A 21,597-nucleotide genomic window follows, 5' to 3' on the forward strand; every position below is an offset into this window, starting at 1 on the left:
CCAGAAAATATAGCTTTTTAGAAGGCAGCATATCTAAAAACTGCTGAAGCACATGCTACTAAAAGGAATGAAAATTGTGTACAGTTTCCTGTATTTCAAATCCTATCACTTGATTAAATATTTTATCGGAATATTTAATGCTCTGTATTACTATTAGCAGGAGTTTCTAATTATCAGTAGAACTTAAATCTATCTCTGGACAGGGATAACATTCTTTTTCTATGAACAAGTTTACATTTAATATTGGATGTGTTCACTTTATTTTACTGTACAGTTAATCACGTACTTACTTTTTTCACATCAGCACATTTCAGTGCTTATTTAAAACGTTTGAATAATGCCTTAATTTGGTTTCTTCTGTTTATATGCATACTCTATATTAAAAAATACTATTATGGTCATTTCAATTTTTGTTCTAATTTCTGGCACAACTTCAAAATAACGATTTCTAAAACACTAAATGAATTACACATCTTGAACTTAGATAAATGATACTAAGGAAATACAACTATGTACACTAACTGTCCATTTGCTCACATAAAATATCCATTAAATCATTCATCACTTCTGGAAATTTCCAGAGGGGAAAAACAACAACAACAACAACAACAACCACCTGCCCTTACTGAAGCCAGTGGTAGATTTCAGTGAGTGTAGAATTAGCAATTTCTGTGACGCAGTTTTCCTCCTCCTGTAGAGGAGTGATGCTGAAGGTCATGTTTGCAGCTTCTTAGCACAGTTGTGTATGCAGTTTGATTCAGTAGGTAAATCCTCTACAAAGCTAATACAATGAGACAGCATTTTGCATTAATAAATTCAGTGTGAGTTTTTTCCAACCCACCTATTACAAAATACTACTGCTTCTGAAATTCGGAAGATGTCAGTTCAGTTCAAAGTCAGTGAAAGTTTTGCTCTGGAATCAGAATCCTTTTTCTTTGCATTATTATTCCAGATACCACAATCAGCACAATGCAGGCATTTGAAATAACAGCAACAAATTTCATATCAGAATCTGATGACTTCATGAGCACTACACAGCTGTGATCTGTGTTTCTGCTTTGGCTTCTGCAGATTCAGTTTTAACCTTGTGGACTTTCAATGTCTGAAGTTCCTTCAGTTGCCTTTGCTTATTCTGTATGTGACAAAAAACAAGGTTCTTAGAGCTCCATCTAAAATCTGAATTCAATAGACTTTGCAGTTGCTTAATTTTCCCAGAAATATAATTATTAATATTAAATAAATTTATAGGGAACTGCCAAGTAAGAACTATCATTTATATTTACTTGAATTTATTTTCTTGCTCACACCAAATACAGGATGAATAGAAGATAACCACCAGTTATTCTAAATGCCACATTTACAAAACCTCTTTTGCACACTGCCAGTGAAGCCTGTGGTTAAGTCAGCCTGTTGTACACCAGTGATCAGTTCCTTTTGTCATTCTGAAACACTCTTTCAATGCTGAAAGAAGATAATTTGAATTTATAAATGGTAAAATCTCTGTGGTTTGAATAGGCTTAGATCTGCTCTTCCCAGATGTCATCTTTACTGGCTTAGAAATAGATTTTTTGTGATTCTGAATCATAAATCAGTCTTGTTCAAAGTAGACCTACTATTTTGGGGGAGCACAATAACACTTTGACTGACATGCTAATAGATGGTTTTAGATGTTGGTTCCATTGTCCACTATTTAAGATAGGCAACTCACACTAAGGTTTATTTTGTCCTCGGCAGATTATATATAAACCTAGAATGAACATAAATGCTGAAAGGAAGCTGCTTGTAACATTTAGGTTTAAAATGCAGAAGTAAAAACATGGAACTTACATTTTAGCAAACCTTTGCTAGAACTAATTTTATCATTATCCAAGGCAATTTGAAAAGCAAGAATTCTGATAGCGAGTGCCTGACATTAATATAATCAAACCTTATTTAATCAAGTTATCTTATAATACATTAAAAACAAACAAACAAACACTGTATGCTCAATCTTATTATAATTTAGAGTTTGAATTATTGTCCTGGTGTGTTATAAAACTTGGACAGAAGACTGGGCAAACACATTCAAAAGCACAGGTTAAAGGAAATTTCTTTCCCTTTCCTGAGATACCTGTGGTGGCTGCTATAACCCAAACAATATGCAAATTATACAATTCTTGTCATGATTAGAGAGGAGGAGGACTATTGAAGCTTATTAAGATGGTTCATTCCTTTGCATGCTGATGTACCAAGAAGAAAACATATTAGGTGCAGATTTAATATGGAAGGTGGAGGCAAACACTGCAGCAGCTCCTGCTGAGTTCTGCCTCGCATGGAGCATCCCTCCACTTGTGCAACGTGATGTCAATGCCTCAGCCCTTCCCCTCCTGACTGCGGAGGGCTCCCCTCCTAGGAACTGCTTCACAGTTCCTACCTTTCATACTTGTCACACACCCTGTGAAAATATCTGGTCTCCTTTCCTTCGCCAGGATCTCCCCAGCTGCAACCAAGACATCAGTATTTTCCTCCACTTAGACAAAACCATACTTTGATATCTGAAGAAAATAAGGACACATAATCTTTAATAAACATGGAAGAAAACTATGCCTTTGTATTATGTAACTGTCAAGTCACTCACAAACAATATGGAAGATATTCTAATCAGATATATATGTGTCTAAGGTTTATCTGAACACGGTAACTCCAGCCAATTTGCTATCAGATTTTCAGAAGAACCATCAATACTTCTTTAATTAATTAATACAATTTCTTTTAGATCAGATGGGAGATTTCTCTTACCTGATAGAAGAGTCCTCAGGTTTATATACTGCAGGGACAAGGAGGGTGAAATACATATATTTTTTTCATACTATCTTTTACATTCCCTGCTAGATTTACCAAAGTCTTTCACGTGTCTCTAATACTGACACTAATTTCACTAAATATTCTTCCAGTGCAAACCTACACAATAAGCAACTTATTTAAAATAATTTACTAATCTCTATTACAGCTGTGAAGTTCTCCTGAAGTTATAGCAGCAACAAAGACTTTGGCAGAAGTATCCAAATCTGATATTTTAACTCCTAATACATTACATAGCATCCAATGCTATGAGCCTGCCATGGCATAAATTTTGATCGCTTAAAAAGAATTTTGACTACTAGTCTTATTCCACTATAGATGATGGAGTGAGCAATTCAAATTCTCCGCTGAATTGTTCCAAGATATTTGGCATTCAGCCAGAAATGACAGCAGCCCTTTGATTTGCACATCCCTTTACCTGTCTGCTATAAAAGATACAGTTTTAGAAGCCTTTAAAGTGATCATTCTTCTGAGCATCCAAGCAACTTTAATAGGGCAGAGGATATCAGCACTACACCAGTGAGCAGCTGAAGCTATTACACAGTGTCTTGTGTTTGCCTGTTGAAATATCACATAGTTAATGTGACATAACTTTTTGTAATAAAGCCATGCTATACATCAGCTGACCAAGGTGGAAAATGTGCACCTTTGAGTCCAAATGGAGAAAGTATAAATTTCATCACACCTTCTTAACATTTCTGATCTAGACATCCTAGAAGGACTAGGTATAGTATTAAAAATCTATACATTTGAATGGAATTTAGATCACATGATTCACGACAAGTAATTTTCTGATAAAAATATTCTGATTATATTCCCTTTTTTTTCCCCATTTGTATTCATGCAGAATCAAACAAACAAAAAAAGGTGCCAACTGCCAGACAATTCCTGAGACTAGGAATCATGACAGAGGGTGAGGGATAACTAGATCAGCCGTAAGTCAGAAAGGGGAAAATATCAAATATTTACAGAAGTATGATGGCTGAAAATTGGATATTTATATCTTACTAAAGTTACTTACTGCAACACTTGTCTTCAACCAGCAGTCACACTGAATTGAAGTGCAACATGGGTGTAGTTTATTCACTGTTTGAGCTCTGACTGATCTGTGCGTTGCCTAAAATTAGCCTTTGCAGAGTCCTCAGAGCTCGTTACAGTGCAGGAGTTACCACAATGCCCCCAAAATATAATTTTTCTACAATTCAAACATTTAGTACACGTTCTGACTGTTTGTGTCAAACATGAAGGCTGAGACATGCTCATGTAAACATTCTTGCATGAATAAACTTCAGCGAAATGATCAGGAGTAAAATGATTGGCAAATAGGAGGAAGATGGACTGATATGGCAGAAACATTTTTCTTGGATTTTCCCCGCTATGTTGAGCTTCAGTTTTAGAAATTACTAATTGACATTAATTTATTTGTATATGAATGAATAATCTGTAACTGAATAATTTAACTGAACTATTTTTTATTTCTCTTAAGATATAATGACAGTAACAACTGGACCTTTTGTTGATGAATTGATAAAATATATTGGGTACTGTTCTTATAGGTATACTACTAAATCAAAAGTCATATCATACTATGAAAAGATTGCTACACTGGAGTTTTTTTTTGCTATTAAATTGTATTAATATGATGTCAAATAATAATAATAAATAATCTCTTTGTATGTTCCATTCCTATTTAAGTCCCATCTCAAAGGATGAAAGAAAACATAATTTTAACTCCTAGTCTGAATATTTTATTACATTTGTTAATTCAAACCACAAAATTTCTTTCAAAAATAAGCATTCCTAATTAAGCTCTGGAAGTGCTTCTGCAGAAGCTAAGTTTATATGCTGTAATGTTATGGATATTTATTTTACGGTTCTTGGGTTCCTCTGGGCTATCAATTTATATAAATGAGTTGCATTTTTTTCCACGTGATCACTGCTAACTGCTGCTCCTCTATGACATAATGATGTGTTTGCAGTGATGTAATTTCAATGTTTAACATCTCTTCAAAAACTGTAGTTACATGAAAATATGCAGCTGAATGCAAAATGAAAAAAGCAAAGTGCAGTCTTTTCTCATCTTCATTTTTAAATCTCTTGCTCATTAAAAACAAAACACACACACAATAAGGTAAAAATAAAATAAGGTAAGTATAATATAATATTGAATAGCATTTTTCTTTCAAATACAAGTTTTTTTTAAAAAAGCAGAAAAATAACCACTTACCTTACTTGCTATTAGATGCTCAAAGACTTTTCCAACCACAGCCTAAGAAACTTGTAGTGTCTTTCATTGTAGCCAACAGCTGAAAAGAAAAACAGATGCTTTTCATTGTAATTATTATACTAGCATAATCCAAGAGTTATTTGCTATTTAAGGTCTGCCACTGTTACACCTGAATGACTGCAAAAACAATATGGATTTTTTTATTGGAAGTGAAATTTGGGGAAAATTCAGAAGCTTCCCATTCCCAAAGTATTCTGAATAGATACCCCATTGTGTGATTTACTGATTTGAATTTTTTTTTAATGAGCTAAAATTGCTTGAATTACTTTTCAAGAATTCTGTGATTGAGAAGTTTATTTTGATATACAAAAATCAATGAAAAATGATGATATGCAATGTAACATTTTCAGTAAGAATTAAAAAAATGTATAGACATGGCAATAATATTTTGCATTGGAAAAAAAATAAATCGTGCACATTTCTGACCAGCTATTTTCAGTTTTTTTTAACAGAACTTTTCAAAATGCTCTGCCTTGTCAGTGGAAAAACAGGAAAATCACTTATATTTGTTACACAGTTTATGTTTAAAATATTATGTATCAAAACTAACCACTGATGATTTTTATTGTGATTTTCTAACCTCAGTTTGTTTTTTTGTTTGTTTGTTTTTAAGAACCTTTATGATATTGAGAGGCTTCTTACAGATACGTAGTACAGGTCAGGTAGTTCTACTGATCTGACAGAAGAAAAAAGTCATCTGCCATGAAATGAAGGGACTAGATAGTCCTAACATTTGCAAAATTCATTGTGCATTGTTTCAGCACATATTATCAATAAGAGGATCATGTCATGGTTACGTATACATTTGGATCCAGATATAATAGATAAATAAATGTGGCAGATCTGCCTGATCACAGAGCCAGGGAGATGAACATTGATGAACTAAAGGGCTGCTAGTAGTATTGAACACTGAAATCACCAGACTATGCATCTCACAGACGCAAATGCTCCATAGTGTTTGTATGTTTTCTTGTCTGTTCACCTCTACACTACAAAATACTACTGTGAGCTTCCAGTGGCCAGCAGTATTTCCTACCTGAAGAGATTGCTTAATCCAATTAAGATAATCTGTTAGTACTGAGCTTCATGTACTTGGTTATCACAAAATTCAGAAAATCACTGTCTTTTCATGTATGGAATAGACAACATTCGCACTTCATCTATAAGAAGGTGTGTGTTTTGTCAGAATGATAAAAGACTATGTGTACATTATTATTTCCAGGCTATGCAGCAGTTGGTAGGGTTTTTATTCTTCTTATATCTTTTTATGAACCTGACAGCAGCATCAGAGAGAAAATGCAGACAAATAGCACTTGCTGCCCAATGTGAAGCTTGCTAACAGTCTAAAGACCATGTATTAAATCACAGACAGTGCTTTGGTAGCACCTTCTTTACATGTGATTTCTGAGTTCAAGTACAGGCTTGCTCCAAGTGTTTACTAGAAAATTGTGACAGAAATGCTCTACTCTTTTTACTGTACCTCATGCCCCAGATGAGTCTAATGCTACAGTCTTTCAAAATGTTATCCATTTGCTCCCGAAGCAGTGAAAAAGACGGTCACTTCTTTCTATTGGTCCAGGAAAAATCAAGGTGTGGTGATCGTTAAGACTTTAAAATAAACATGACAAACAAACATACACAATGATTACTGCTTTCCTGAAATGAGGCAATATTTTTTAGATATATGACAAACTAAAATATTATTCAACGCATACAATAATAATGTAAGATAGAAAGATAAATTATCTTTCCTCCAGTATGCAATATATTTCAAAGCACGATAAATTTAAATGAATTGCACTATACCTGTACACATTCTTTTCTCCAGTATGTGATGAAATGCTGTATTTTTCAACTTTGCTCAGTTTTGTCTAGGTTGCTACCAATAAATTGATTAAGTAAACAGCTATGCTGGAAATAAAATAGTGCTACTGTATTCACTGTTCTTTTGTGCTGGAAAACAGATATACTTCAATTTCCCCACCCCCAGATCAACATGCAATGAAATATCCAGCTTGTCACCAGAAAATAACTGAAGTATATTTTAGATAGCTTTCATTGAAATTTCAGATCCACAGATATAATTTTGTTAACCTTTGTGAGGGTTTTGGATGACTAAATTAATTGTATTAATTAAATATGGACAACATTATTCAAACATGACCTCTCTTCCTGGAACTTTAAACAAAACTCGACTTGTTTCAACATTAAACTAAATAATAACAGCGTGTTGTATTTACCATGTAAGACCATCCTTATTTAATGTTTATACAACATCTATTATAATGAGTCTCTAATCCTGACTGGAGCCTCTAAATACTACTAAATAGGAAAATATATATATATATATAATGACTACATTAATTTTCTTTTTAATAATCCATGGACCTAGCAATTCAACCATAACAACTGGCATTCTTATTTCACTTATCAGCAAAAATTGAATAAGCGGACTGTTATAATGAGATCTCATGATATTAAGACACCATTAAAATTATGAAAGTTATTGTTACAGGTATGCTCTAGAATAAAACATTTCAAAAACAAATTATGAACTAAACAGTGCTCCATAAAATCACAAAATTAAGTGTTTTCTGTGACACATCAATCAAAGAATATATATATATATATTTACTTTGAGGGTAGGGATCATTCTGCCATAAATGGCACCTTAGGCAAGTTGCAAGGCTCCCCAGCTTTTGTCATCTGTTTTTCCTTTCCCACACACTGAGGCTTGCCTCCATTTGGAAGACTTGCTTCCACAACACCAAGGCAAGTTTTCTTCACTTTTATTGGTGGGATATGAAGAGCCAGCATGACTTTATCACACTGCTGCAGCAACCGAGGAACATTGTGGCCTTGGTATATCACCATACAGCCTTTACTATGATTAACAGGGCTCTCCAGTAGTTTGCTATTTCATCCTAAAGCACAAACATTCCTTTGTGCACTACAGTAAAAGATCATTTCTCCCAGTCATTTCTGTATTTTATGCTCCTGCTGTTCCTTCTCTGTATAATATATAAAGTATAAGTGCTACTTTTCCTGAGTTGCTAAACATACAGATCAAATCACTGGGAGTTTTAATATCAGACATATGTCTCTGTGTATTTCTATATGGTTTCTCATTGATGTTCTTCCAAAACCCCATTTGTTTTGGAATATATGCTTGTTGTTTCTCACATTTTTAGCAGGAACACTTTTGTATCCAGAATTCTGTTTTCTCTGTTAAAAGGCCTGTTAAGGGTTAGCTGCCTTCAGACAATGAACAGTTTCATGTCAGCCTACATTTTTTTGTCTTCTTCCTAAGTGGTCAAGAAATGCTAAGACAATGCCCAAATGCCCAGGAGCCTTACAGTTAATACAACCTAAATATTTCAACTGGAGTAAACAACATAGCTTTGGATACTAATCTAACACCATGTTGCCCATAGTCAAGCATCTCTACTGTTCCCAAAAGAGACCCTATCAAGAACTGTGCTGCCTCTTTGGTTTTATCTGGAAATACTTATGAGTTCCAGAATTATGACATTTACATATAAACACAGAACCAGAAAATTAAAACTGCTGAAAGGGGAAAAGAAGGATCTCAATTAACAATAATTTCTTCCAATGGCCTCAGCAACCCTTAATGGTATAATGCCCTCAGGATCTACATTAAAGCCGCCTCATCCTCCATTTAGTTGTGATTTCCAGTGATGGATTAGACTGATGGAAAGGCCATGTTTTAACCATGGTAACTGGTATGGTAACATTCTCTGGCAAAAACCAGTCACAGAATGGAGACAGGTAATTTTAGAGAAAAAAAAAAATGCAGGCTGCAATTTTCTAGAATTTTCATAGTATAATTTCCAGAAATCTCCTCTCTAGCAAAGAAAAAGAATGCGTTTGTGACTTAATCTAAAGCTTCAGTCACATGAATAAAGGAGCTTTAAAACTTTAAGAGAAATTATATTTTTTTTCTCCATTTTTAATTGCTCTCTCTTTGGGTTAATAGACTACTTCAGTAGGTTGCTGGATGTACTGATACTTCCTGGTGACACAAGAATGATTACTGGATTCTGAAGATTAAAGATCCACCTACCAGTGCTCAGTGACAAGAAAGTTAGTATCTTACTACACCTTATGCAAGATAGGCTACGGACAGTTGAGTTTGCTATACTTTATAAAGCCCTAAACCTCCCTCCGTTAGAAATTTGTTCTTTTTAATAATTGAAATGTTTTAATGTTCTTATTTACCCAGCTATTCCATTATATTTTATTTTACAGTTACATTATGAAATTATATTGTGTATATTATATCTACAAACAATACATTCCTGAGCATATGTCTATCACATGATTCTTGCTGAACCAGGACCTTAAGGAATGAAATAAAGATTTTCTTTAAATTAAACCACTGAATCTCTGGGGTTAGGCACCAACATTCTCAAAGCAGACATGGATACACATGAGCCATGAAAGCTCCAGAGCATCTGATACTTCTTTTGAAGAGCAAACTTTACTTTGGGAGATAATACTCGGTCTTACCTTTTGTTCACACTAAACAGCACAGGTGGATATTATGTCTGGGTATAAGTGTTGCTGTACATATCCTGGGGCACAGCATTACAACAAAGAAAACATAGAACAAAATTTTCTGCCACTAATCACATACTGCTGTGGCTAGAAAGGATTCTAGGTATTGCAAGTGTATGTTATTTCTACTTAGAAAGGAATGCTGGCGAACACGGGAATTCTGTAATTTTGTGTTAATTTAAATGGCATAAGAGCATGCCAACAGCTTTACAATCAAGAGATGGTCAAAGTATTAGAGTCTTACTTTATTATTTTGTCAATAATTTAATTGTTCTATCTGGAGGTTTCTTTACTCTTTTCTTCTTATTTTCTCAAATGTTTTATAAATTAGATCTAGCAGTAGCATTATTCTCTGACTTGGCCTGAAGAGTCTCCAAGCATGCTAGTTTTAAATACTGAGCTTTGAAAAAATTTCAGCATTATTCTTAAAGCAAAAATGAAGTATCTGACTTTTGCTCTGAAATATTTTTAAAGGTCTTTCTTTTCCCTTTAAGCTAAACCCCTATTTTCATATGTTATTGAGAACTTCAATTACATATGTTATTATGTGAACTTACAGAGGGGCCAGCTTAGTAAATTTGGGAATGTTGTTGGAAAAAAAAAAGACCTTTAGCAGGTAAGCTGTATATAAGAAACAAACTAGAGAAACACCAGTAAGAGCATCATTATGAATGAGAAATAATCATATAAAAATACTTTTCATGTTGTGAAGTTTAACTCAGACACAGTCCTAAATGATCCTAAATTTAAAAGACATTTAGATGTAGAGCTTAGTAATATGGTTTAGTGGAGGACTTGTTAGTGTTAGGTCAGAGGTTGGACTCGGTGATCTTGGAGGTCTCTTCCAACCTAGATGATTCTGTGATTCTGTAAATTCTTCCAAATTACTCAGCTAGTCTCACTAAACTAAAGCCAAGCTATATATAAAAAAATTAAGAGATAATACATACAAGCAAAGCTTTCCAGGATTAGAAATAACACGTATAGCCCCTTTAATCTGCAGCATCAGCACCAACAGATTAATAACTATTATTTTTAGTTGGCTTCTCTGGCCCTTATCTGAAATCCAATATGTATTTTCCATGGCTGGAATAGACTACACTGATGAAAGTCACTGGAAAGTCCCTGTTAGGTTCTTACGATATTTTGAAGGACAGATTTTATCATAGAAATTCTGTTCAGATGACTGAATGGCATCTATTCCCTGGTCTCATACCTGAGGCAGAAGCTGACTACTAATGCTCTGTGAGCCTTGCTTCATGATCATTAATTTTACACAGCACTCCTCTGAGTTCTATTCCAATTGAAAACTTTTAGATGGGAAGTTTGTGCTCAGTGAAGTGAGGATCATGGGTGATTTTAGCTTATTTATATCATACCCGTTGAGAAACTTAATAGCATTAGTTTCATTCAGTCATGTGATTTTTTTTTCCAAAAGCAGATTGTTTCATTTTGAAGAGGTTTAATAAAAATTAGACTGACATATTTAAACAAGGAGTATTGAATGTCACAGCATCCCTGATTAAACATTTAGGGTGGCATGTCAAATTCTTGGCAAAGTCATGAATTGCTCCAATTTTCCAGAAGGGATCAGCCATGTCACCATTTATCACAAAGCTCCTGAGCTGCATTGTTAATGCAAAAGAAATCTTTTACTGTGGTCGTTCTGGACTGTGTATATTTATAGAGTATTTACATAAAAACTAAATTTTAAGCTGAAATATAAATTAAGAAATTGATAAAACTGCAAGGTTTAGAGAGCATTAAATTTCACATGCTAATCCTATAAAATCAAGCCCTCAGAAACATAAAGACACCTTACCATTTATAGGCCCAGGAACTAATGACCAAAATATCTTTCATAAATTTTTGTTTATGACTATACCAGGCAAGAAAAATATTGGCAGCCAGAGTAGAAATTGTATAATTTTTTTCCATTCAACCCTTATTGATAACCTTCCAAAATTTTTCTTTCTTGGAATCATGTTTTTTCACACACAGACACACAAATAAGTAAGTAAATAAATATAATAACCAGAAAGTTAATGCAAAAAAAATCATATTATTAAAAAAAAATAAAAATAGCACAAATAATGATTTGACGATAAAAATAAGCAGTTGACAGAGAAATATTCTACACTAAATCAAAATACCATTGGTGAACACCATTTCTAGTTCAAACAACTTATTTAGGCTCTTGCTGCTAAGATGTAACTTTTTCACTTTTGTTATTGCTATTGGCAGTAAAACTAAGTTTTTTTATACAGGCCAAAGATTTGGTAAGGTTTTTCAATTTATTGACTTAGATGCACCTCTGAACAACAGAAATGATCAACCTTACTTTAAGGCAGAGAGAATAAGAGTATAAGAGAATAAGGGCTGTAAAAATGTATGCTTGATGATATAGCAGAGAATGAAATAATCTTTATTAACTCCTTTCGACAACAAATGGCCAGGTTTTCTCACTAACACCAATTCCTAATTACAATTTTTCTGAATAATTTCGCATTTAAATTTTACTGTTGTACATGAAATATAATATGCAACATAACCTTTCAACAGTATTAAAATGCTTGGTGTTATCTGAACCTGCAGGTGTTATTTTTGTCTTGACCACAGCCATGTAAGAAAACAGACAAAACTAAATTTCTTGAGTTCAAAGTTACATTCAGATCTTATTCTGCATGTATGCTACTTTTCATATTGGTCATACTTTGGCTTCAAAATACAGTGACTATTACAGTCAAGGTGATCAAGTGATCATGATTCCTTAACTTAGAGATCTTACAACAGCAGTGCTTTAGAAGATAGCAGTGGAGTATACAGGCATATCCACTGGCATGCATCTCTATGGTCCTAATGCACTCTGTCTCCAAATTGTGTATCTTCCAACTATTTGTTCACAGTTCAAGTGCATAGTATCACAGTATTAGTCTCATTTATGTTAGGGACACGGTTTAATGAGTGACATTGGCAGTAGGGTGATGGTTAGACCAGATGATCTTGGATGCATTTTCCAACCCTAATGATTCTGTGATTCTACACATATATAAAGAAGGTACATAAAAAATCTCCCATAAATATAAATAAAAGCTATAGAAATATAGTATGGTAAATATATAAAGCATACCTGTATAAATATATACATTTATATATTAATATATGCATATAAATAAGTGAACAACACATCTGTCATTGCTATACAGAATGAAGCATCAGAACTGCACTTCATATTATCACAAGTTAAGTGTAAGATATCTAGATGGCAGAGTGCATCCATTGCACAGATTAGCTGATCTGTAGCAGAAAAGCCCACAGTAACCCTTCAGGGTCTAAGTTTCCAGCTTTGTTCCTATAAATTCCCAGAAAAGATTGCATCTCCTCATTTGCTTGAACATAGACATTTGTTATTAGAGCACAGATATTTCTGCTAAGGCAACATAGTATTAGGCATATTTATCATGAATAAACAACATGAAGTTTCAAATATCTCATATTTCATTTTAGTTTTGGGAATATGCTTATGTGAGCTAATGAGAGGAGACCTGTAAAAACCTAAAGATGAAACTGAAATAATACTTGAAACTCACTTAAAACAATGATTTTTCTCCTGTGTACTTTGTTGGGTTCCAGAGCTGATGCTTCAGTCGTTATTTAGCTCAGGAATTGACCTCAGAAAAGCCTTCTATTTATTTCCCTTGTAATTCTCTTGTATTTCCCTCTGCCTTCTGTCACCTTCATTCATTTTCTCCTATAGTATGTGCTGGATCACCTATAAACGCATAGTGCCAAGCCAAGACTCCAGTAAGATGCATTTCTCCCACTACTAACCGTCTCAAAGGAAGGATTTTTATTATCATAAAAGATTCAAAATAATAAAAATCCCCCAATGAGATCATCCCTTTCGAAGAAGCTGTTCATGCAGGTTGGTTTGCATTCATGTGCAAATGCTAAATCCTTAAGTGATATAGTCTGTGTGATTTGTGTAAAGACAATGTGTCTGCAGCACTCCAAAGCAGTGCTAACTACCAGTAGCTGTATACTGTGATCTGGAAGTAGGAATTGTCCACAGCGTGCACTACACAATTCACAGTGTTACCTGGTAACTCTTACAGCAGAGCTGACAGCGTGGTCATCTCCGCTTCCTTTTTGCCAGTCTTCCAGAGGTATTCCTGATGGAAAGTGAACAGTGTAGCCCTGCTTGCTTTGTTTCTCTCTTAGCAGCAATTTGACATCTAAGGGGGGAAAAGGTATAAATATAAATAAAGCATACAGACATACACAAACACACAAAACAGCATAGGTCTGCACTGCTGTGCCTCATACAAGTCAGATCTTCATGAAGTATGAAAGAACTAGCCTAGCTGGGACTGAACAATCCCCCTGAGAGTGATGGAGTAAAATTCCTAAAAAATGCAGAGTAACAGACTAATTGTGAAACAAACCCACACAAATGTTTTAACTGGAAGTTTTCGTGTTCGTTCAACAGCCAACTTGGATAACTGAATTTTCAAGATCAAAGCTAACATCAGTACTTACAATACCCTGAGAAAGGAAAATCCCAAATTTTGATGCACATGAAAATCACTTTTGCAAATGTGATGTTTAATAGATTAACCTTATTTCAAGCAAAATGGAAAAACACCTTTTTCTTTCTAAACGTTTTACCACCACTCCTCAAGAAACCTCCATTGTTAAAATTAAAAAAGTTCTATCAGCTAGTTCATCCCAACTGTAGTTTTCCTCCCCTCAATTTCATGTTATAATATGTACAGACTATTACACAGGAATGAAGCTCCCTAATGCAATCTAGAAGACAAAGAAATAATGGATAATATAGTTGTTCCACCATATAAACATTTACAGTAATTTATCCATCAAAAGTAGGAAGTCATTATAACATTTTGCAGCACTGCAAGAATATTTTATCAGTTGGAAATGACATACACAATGAAGTTAAATCCTATAAAAAATAATGTAGAGAAGAAAGTTCAAGAATTTTCATTTTTTTCTTTTAAAAAGATCACAGTAGGAAAACACACACACACAAAATCTATGCTATGGAATAATTCATTTTTCAGTGCTATTAATGCAGTTATCCCTGTCATGAATACTGATGCTGTGTGGAGCACATCATATCTAAGACTAGGCGTTCCAAGGGTGAAGATGGGAGAGATTTCATTTATTAGATCTCTCCTGTTTCCTTTAATATCTCTTTCGCTAGGAAGAATCATTTAGGTTTTCTTTCAGATCAGGGCCTTTTACTCTTAGTCTTCATTACTGATGAAAATCTAGGGGCCGACAGCATATTCATTTAACATACCGTAGAATAACTCATGCCTGAAAGAGTAAAGAAAAAAAAAAAAAAAAGCAAGCCTCACTACTCAAAGGCCTCACTACTAAAAAGGGACATTAATTATTTCTCTCTGACATTTTTTTGGCAGCTGATGTTCTATGTTTTGTAAATCATACAGCTGAAGCTGTAAAACTAATATAGCAGGTCAGGGAAAACAACCAAAACAGGGTCAAAGAATCTGAACCCATGTTACCAGTTCAGACAGTCTTTTGTCACATCACTTACTCTTCATTTTAGCATGTTAACTTATAAGTATCACTGCTAATAAGAAAAATATTCTGTACATACCTTCAGAGACCTTTGCTGCAGAAATATAAAAACTGGGAGTTCTGGGGAAAAAAAAAATAGAAAAAAAGAAAAAAAAAAGAAAAAAGGACTAGGGTGTTTTCTTGAAGCAGGTATTTTTAGAAAGACTTTGTAGTAAGATGATACAATAGAATGACTCTGCATGTTACAGGAAAGAGTAGTAGCAATGAAAAACAAACCAGTAATGTGAAGCAAGAGAAGATAAAGAGGTAGTTACTAGTTTGAGGCAGTACTCTTTATTAGACAATGTGGCAAAAGGCTTGAATTTGATTCGGCAACAGATATGCAACTGGAGAAAAACACTGCTTCAAATAAAGAGATAAGTATGGGAGATGACTACGTTTTGAGTATTCGAACTTTACATACAAAGAAAGAAGGGGAAAAAATGCCCACAAGGATGTGAATAGAAAGGATGAAAGGGTGGATTCTTATGATAAAATGGAAAAAAAAAAAAAAAAAAAAGATTACTGAGCTGCAAAAAAAGAAAAAAAGAATAGAGAGGAGTCAAGAATGACATTGAGTGGATTAGCCAGGGAGCAAGGGCAACAATGAAATTCATGCATAAAAATGCTAGTCATTCATCTATTCCTACTGTACACCTTGTGTCATCTTTCAACTACAACATCAGAACTGCAGCTATGTTACTTTCAAATGCAGAAATGTTGCACCAAGTTCTTGAATTTATACCAACATGTATTGAAAAAGGTGCTGCATTGAAAAAGGTGCTGCTGTCACTGTGTTTACAACAGTTTAGAGAATATAATAGCAAATATAGACTGATGTATGCAATAAAATTTTTATGGAAAAATCTCCATCTCACTAGCACAAAAATAATACTTAGTAAAGATATACCTATTTCTCCAAACTTACAGAATACCTGTCTACAAACCTCAGAACCAAATATAAATACTTCTTGAGTAGTTTTACCTTGTATATCTGTAATTCATTGAATTTGTTTGGAATGCATAGTCCTACCTGAAACTTAATACAGAATGAACGGAAAACACCATCCTAAAAGTCAATCATCCAAATCAAAAAGAATTTTAGAGAGAGAAATTAAAACAAACATATGGAAAAAATATTTGTCTTTAGCTGACAACTGTATAATCTAAAGAAAACTTGATCAAATTTAGAGTGACCTTCAGTAAACACCAGAAAAGAGATTTGATTAAATTAATCAGGGAAAAAAAAATATTCCTTTGTACATAAAACTATAAAACCATTTAATTGTAAAACCATTGTTGTATCTCAAAGTTTTGGAAGTGTTTTTTGACTAAATGACTTTTTTTTTTCTTCTGTGTAGTTTTCCAGTTTTGTTTGAAAAACAAAATTCATATGCTACTTTTTGGTGCTAGCCATGCAGAAATGCATCATAAAAATGTTTTTCCCTAAAGCAAGATAAAAGTATTACCACTGTATTTTCCAAACAGCTTTCATTTGCATTTCCATTGAAACATCCAATTCTCTAAAGAGGTGCATGACTACTCATGATTGCATGAAGTTCACTACAAAATTCAGCAGACAACTGTGCATGAATCTGTACATTCAAATAAGACTGAAGCGATATATATGCAGATACATATCTACAGTGCAATCTACAGAGTAATCTGTTTCAATGCATTCCTCCTTTTGAAATGATACATTCAGATCACTTCTTCACAAGATGTCTGAAATAACATTCTTATTCATAAATGTGGGAGCTGAACTTGAATCCTTGGAAAACGCAGCCTATATACACCAGGGAATGGGGAATGGCTAAAGCCTGGCTATCCTGATTTGTCTTCTTTACCATTTACTTACATTCTGCCAGATATTCAAAAATGGAAAAAAAAAAAAAAAAGGAAAGAAAAAAAATAGAGAGAATGAGCACTTGCTTAAGAGACCAGAATGTTCTGTGTATCAATTTATGCTTTCATCATTTTTTTTTAAATGAGGGAATTTATCATTTTAAATAAAGATGAAGAAATTCTATACATTTAAATATATATTCTAAATATTTAAATAAAGATGAAGAAGTGAAACTCTACTGATATTTACTTTGTTTCTGTACTCATATTTCAGCTTCTTGATGTTCTATATCATTTCATATTTTCTAGTTTTTGGCTGACCAGGGAAAGTCCTGAATGCCTTTAATTGTACTTTTCAGTTTTTAAATAACCATAGCAAGGTATTTCTAGAAAGGCACAAATTTCCAAGTTTTCCCAAATAGACTGTTCTTTTTTCCCAAATAGACACAGGTAAGGGGATATCTTGTAAGTCCTATTAGAAAAGAAAGGCAGCCTTTGAGTTTGGGGAAACATACAAACAGCAGACGACAGTATTATGAGCAATGTAAAGAAAAGTTTCTGGAGTCTTACTAGGCTACATGGTTATTTACTGTGCAAAACAAAAGCAGTATTAAGTACGGAATGACACACAGCAAAATTTAACAAATTATCATAAACTTATCTTGGATTTCTTGACCATTCTATAAAAAATATTTACTAAAGTTCAGAGCATGATTAAAGAAAAATTTGCACTTCTCTGGAAAGTTCTAAGGGATATATTTGTCATGATAAGAAAAAAAAAAAAAAGCATTAGATTATGAAAGACTCTTCCAAAAACATAACAGCATCAGAATATGATTTCTTAAAAGCTGGACTAATATAATCATCAAAGTACTGGATTCCTAGTTGCTGCTGCTTCCTGGAATCTAAGGCTATAAGCATACCTGCTAGACATTTCCTTGAAGTTTGGCTGTTCTATCAGTCTGTCATACAACTGACATACTTTTTCACCTTTAAATTAAACCAGCTTTCCTTGGTGATACAGAAGCCTTTCAGCTTTCTTTCAACATATCTTTACACGCAAGAATAGTGAAATTAATAAATTTCCTGCCTAGTTAGCTATAAGTAGCTACTATATAATGACAGCTCTCTTGTTGAACACAGAAATTCTTATTGACAATTGATTCTTATCAACTGTTACTTGGATAACTATAGAAATTCTGTGCTTTCAGGCAGGCAGCTAAAATATAGCAAGGGGTGTTCTCATAAAAATCATGTGCTAGTCTAGTCATGCCTGTGGAAGTCTGTCCAAATGATCTGTTTTAAAAATACAATTTTTCTGTGCTTAGAAAAGACAATTTTACTGTAGCTAATAAATTTCATTTGCACTAAGAATGCTTCAGACTGAGGCCATCAGGTATTTTCCTCGCAGAATGCAAGAACCACATAAGATCCAAAGCAGCTGAATGAAATCTTCAATCGTATTCTTTCCTTAGCTATTGAATTCTTAATGTGCCAATGAACAAGAAATTTAAAATAGCCTTTTCATAGATAGTCATTACATATGCACATCTAATTAGTGAACTCTTGATTTCTGCCCTATGATCCTGATATAGGGACATAGTGAATAGTAACATCTGCAACAGAAGTTAGCAGCACCTTTGCTTTAAATTACTATACCATTGGCTTAATTGTAATGCTAAATAGTGTGGCAGTCAGGTCCTGGGTAGCTCAGTTTGTCAAGCAAAGTGAGTGGTATTTTGACCTCAATCTCCATGTGTAACTACCCTTGTAACATCGCCTCCTCATCTTGCAAGGCAGTCTGAAAATGTATTCCACAGGAAAGCATCAGAAGACTTTGGTTGATACAACATAACTAGAAGTACACAAATGAAAAAAGAAATTCACGATACAAATGCAATAGAATATATTCAGGAAAAGCAAAAATATGCCATGGGCCTTTTGATGTGAAGGTGGCTTGAATGATTAACAATCTAGATAATATTTCCTTGCATTTAGCGTAAAATTCATGACTGATGTATTTGACATATTAATGAAAAACAGAAGGACAGAAAAAAGTACCCTAGTCCAATTCTCTCCTCTAGGACAGGATTGCCTAGTACACAGAAAGAGAACTGACTGTTATTCTTCTAGCTGCTCCCCAGACCATAACAGCTGGAAGATCTTTGATATTTATTTAACTGCTGCTTTGTCATCCATATTTTAATATAGTATACATAACTCATGTATCAGTTAAAAATGGGAAATCTGTTTGTTAAATAACATTGTTTATTGTTATAGTTAGAAATCAAATATACAGCACATTAAATGTCACTTAAAATGTTTTTAATTCCTGCAATAAAAAAGTGAATTAAATATATTTTTTCCTTCATAGTAATTCTGCTCATCTTTTAAATCTCAGCTCAGAAAAGGTTTAGTGCATATCTGCCACAATAAACATCTTTGCTTATCTTCAAAAGCCAAGTTCTTTTAATTTTATTTCTCCTGTTGCTTTTACCTTCTCTTGCTGCTACACTCATAACCACCATCATGATACCCAACAACCTCTTCTTCAAGGAGCTGGGAAATAACGACTTTCATTAAAAGTTATTTCACAACTCAACATTACTGTGCTAACAGTGAAAGTACCTGATATTCTTCAGCTGGCAACTTTTGGGTCTGCATGAACCTGAGTAGGATTATTCTTCTTGCTAACTGCTTTGAGCTTCATGCTTCAAAAATCCCCAGATTCAACACGAAGTTTGATTAAAGCCAACAATTGTTTCTCATTCTTGTCAACAAATGTAAGTTATTAATTATTTTCCAAGGCTTTTGACAGAGCAGGTGAATCTAAATTTAAATCAGCAAGGAAATCTTAGATTTTTTGAAGTAGATACAATATTGCTTTTCACAAGAAAGAAACTCTCCAGTCAAGGCAGGTGATTGCATTTCTGGTATGTGTGCAAACAAACTCTGCTCATACTGTGAATTTGTTTCAAAAATGGAGATATAAAAGGAAAATACATAATTGACAAAGTCACAGGTCAAAATTAATCAGGCCATTAGTTCGTAAACCCAAAGGAGAGACTAATTAGAAATTAATCATCTAATAATTGTTAGCATTTCTGATATACATTCATTGGGACACTTATGGCTACTAAGGTTACTTATCATTTCTCCATCCTTACAGCTAAATTCAGGAACTTAAAATATATATCTATTTGGTCCTATGTTGGCTTCCAATATCTACATATTGTATTCAAATTTTTAGCTGTTAATGTGAATATTTACAGGGCTGTGTTCTTTGTCATAATTTTCTGGCAAATTTTTATTGGCTGTACTTGTTTGATACAATCATGGAATCATAAAGGTTGGAAGAAACCTCCAAGATCATCCAGTCCAACCATCCCCCTTACCACCAATATCACCCACTAAACTACGTCCCTAAGTACCATATCCAACCTTTCCTAAAACACCCCCAGGAATGGTGACTCTACCACCTCCCTGGGCAACCCGTTCCAATGCCTAACAGCTCTTTCTGAGAAGAAATTTCTCCTAATTTCCAACCTGAATCTTCAGGTATGTTTAGGATGAATAAGTTTGATTTTATGCGTCTTGTAAAGGCTATTGTATTGGCTAATAATAATACTTCTCATTTTTGCACCAAAGTTTGACTCTTTTTCTATATCTATGCTAAATATTCCCAGGCATATTTGTTTCACTTCCATTTAGCTTTTCACGAGCACCTCTCTGACATAAAATCTAACTTCAAATCTAGCATATTGTCAAATTTCAACATAGTACATATTAATATAAATACAAAATATGCACAACTGCTTTTGTATAATCAGCTAACGTGTCTGTTCTTAGGCCATGAATTTACATTCTCCAGGATCCAAATATGTCAGTAGAAGGAAGAACTCACAAATTATTCTACAAGAAAAAGTAAATAATACATGTAAGATATCGATTTAGAGAAAAATTACTTGGATAACTGAAGGTGGAAATCTACCCCTATATTATTGGTACGTACCTAAATAAATGCCCAATTTTCAGCACCCAAAATTGGTATGTGGGGAAAACATGCTTGTGATACTTAATATCTATAACAGATTTGTGAAATAAACTGAACATATGAAAATATTAGATGTTTAGATGAAATTAAATGAAAAATATTTTCATTAGATGAAAATATTAGTTGTTTTTTCCCAAGGTATCAAGAAATGTCCTTCAATCTCCTCAAAAAAACAAACAAACGAAAGCGAACAACAACAACAAAGAAACATATTTATGAACAGATTAGACAAGCACTTGCCACTGGAGCAGGTAGGCCTAAAAGACCTTTCAGGGTTTCCAATCAACTAATCTCTGAGTTTCTGATTTTACATATGACTTATACTGAAATTTTAGTCACTTTTTTTTTTCCTCTTCGGGACAGTTATTTTATTGTAAAGAAGTAATCA

General features: G+C 33.7%; 1 protein-coding gene across 1 annotated transcript in view; it reads right to left on the reverse strand.

The window, feature by feature from the left end:
* LOC310899085 (uncharacterized protein) overlaps positions 1 to 21,597 on the reverse strand; it is a 91,430-nt gene that overhangs the window by 40,305 nt on the left and 29,528 nt on the right. Inside the window, exons 4-7 of the mRNA XM_083835066.1 lie at positions 13,806 to 13,941; positions 6,609 to 6,736; positions 5,069 to 5,147; positions 2,779 to 2,806 (exon numbers count right to left, since the gene is read on the reverse strand). Of these exons, the coding sequence (XP_083691192.1) occupies positions 6,643 to 6,736; positions 13,806 to 13,941 (230 nt within the window). The 3' untranslated portion in view covers positions 2,779 to 2,806; positions 5,069 to 5,147; positions 6,609 to 6,642. The remainder of the gene's footprint in view (positions 1 to 2,778; positions 2,807 to 5,068; positions 5,148 to 6,608; positions 6,737 to 13,805; positions 13,942 to 21,597) is intronic.

The sequence above is a fragment of the Anser anser genome (assembly GCF_964211835.1).
Source record: "Anser anser genome assembly, chromosome: 4".
Lineage (NCBI taxonomy): Eukaryota > Metazoa > Chordata > Aves > Anseriformes > Anatidae > Anser > Anser anser.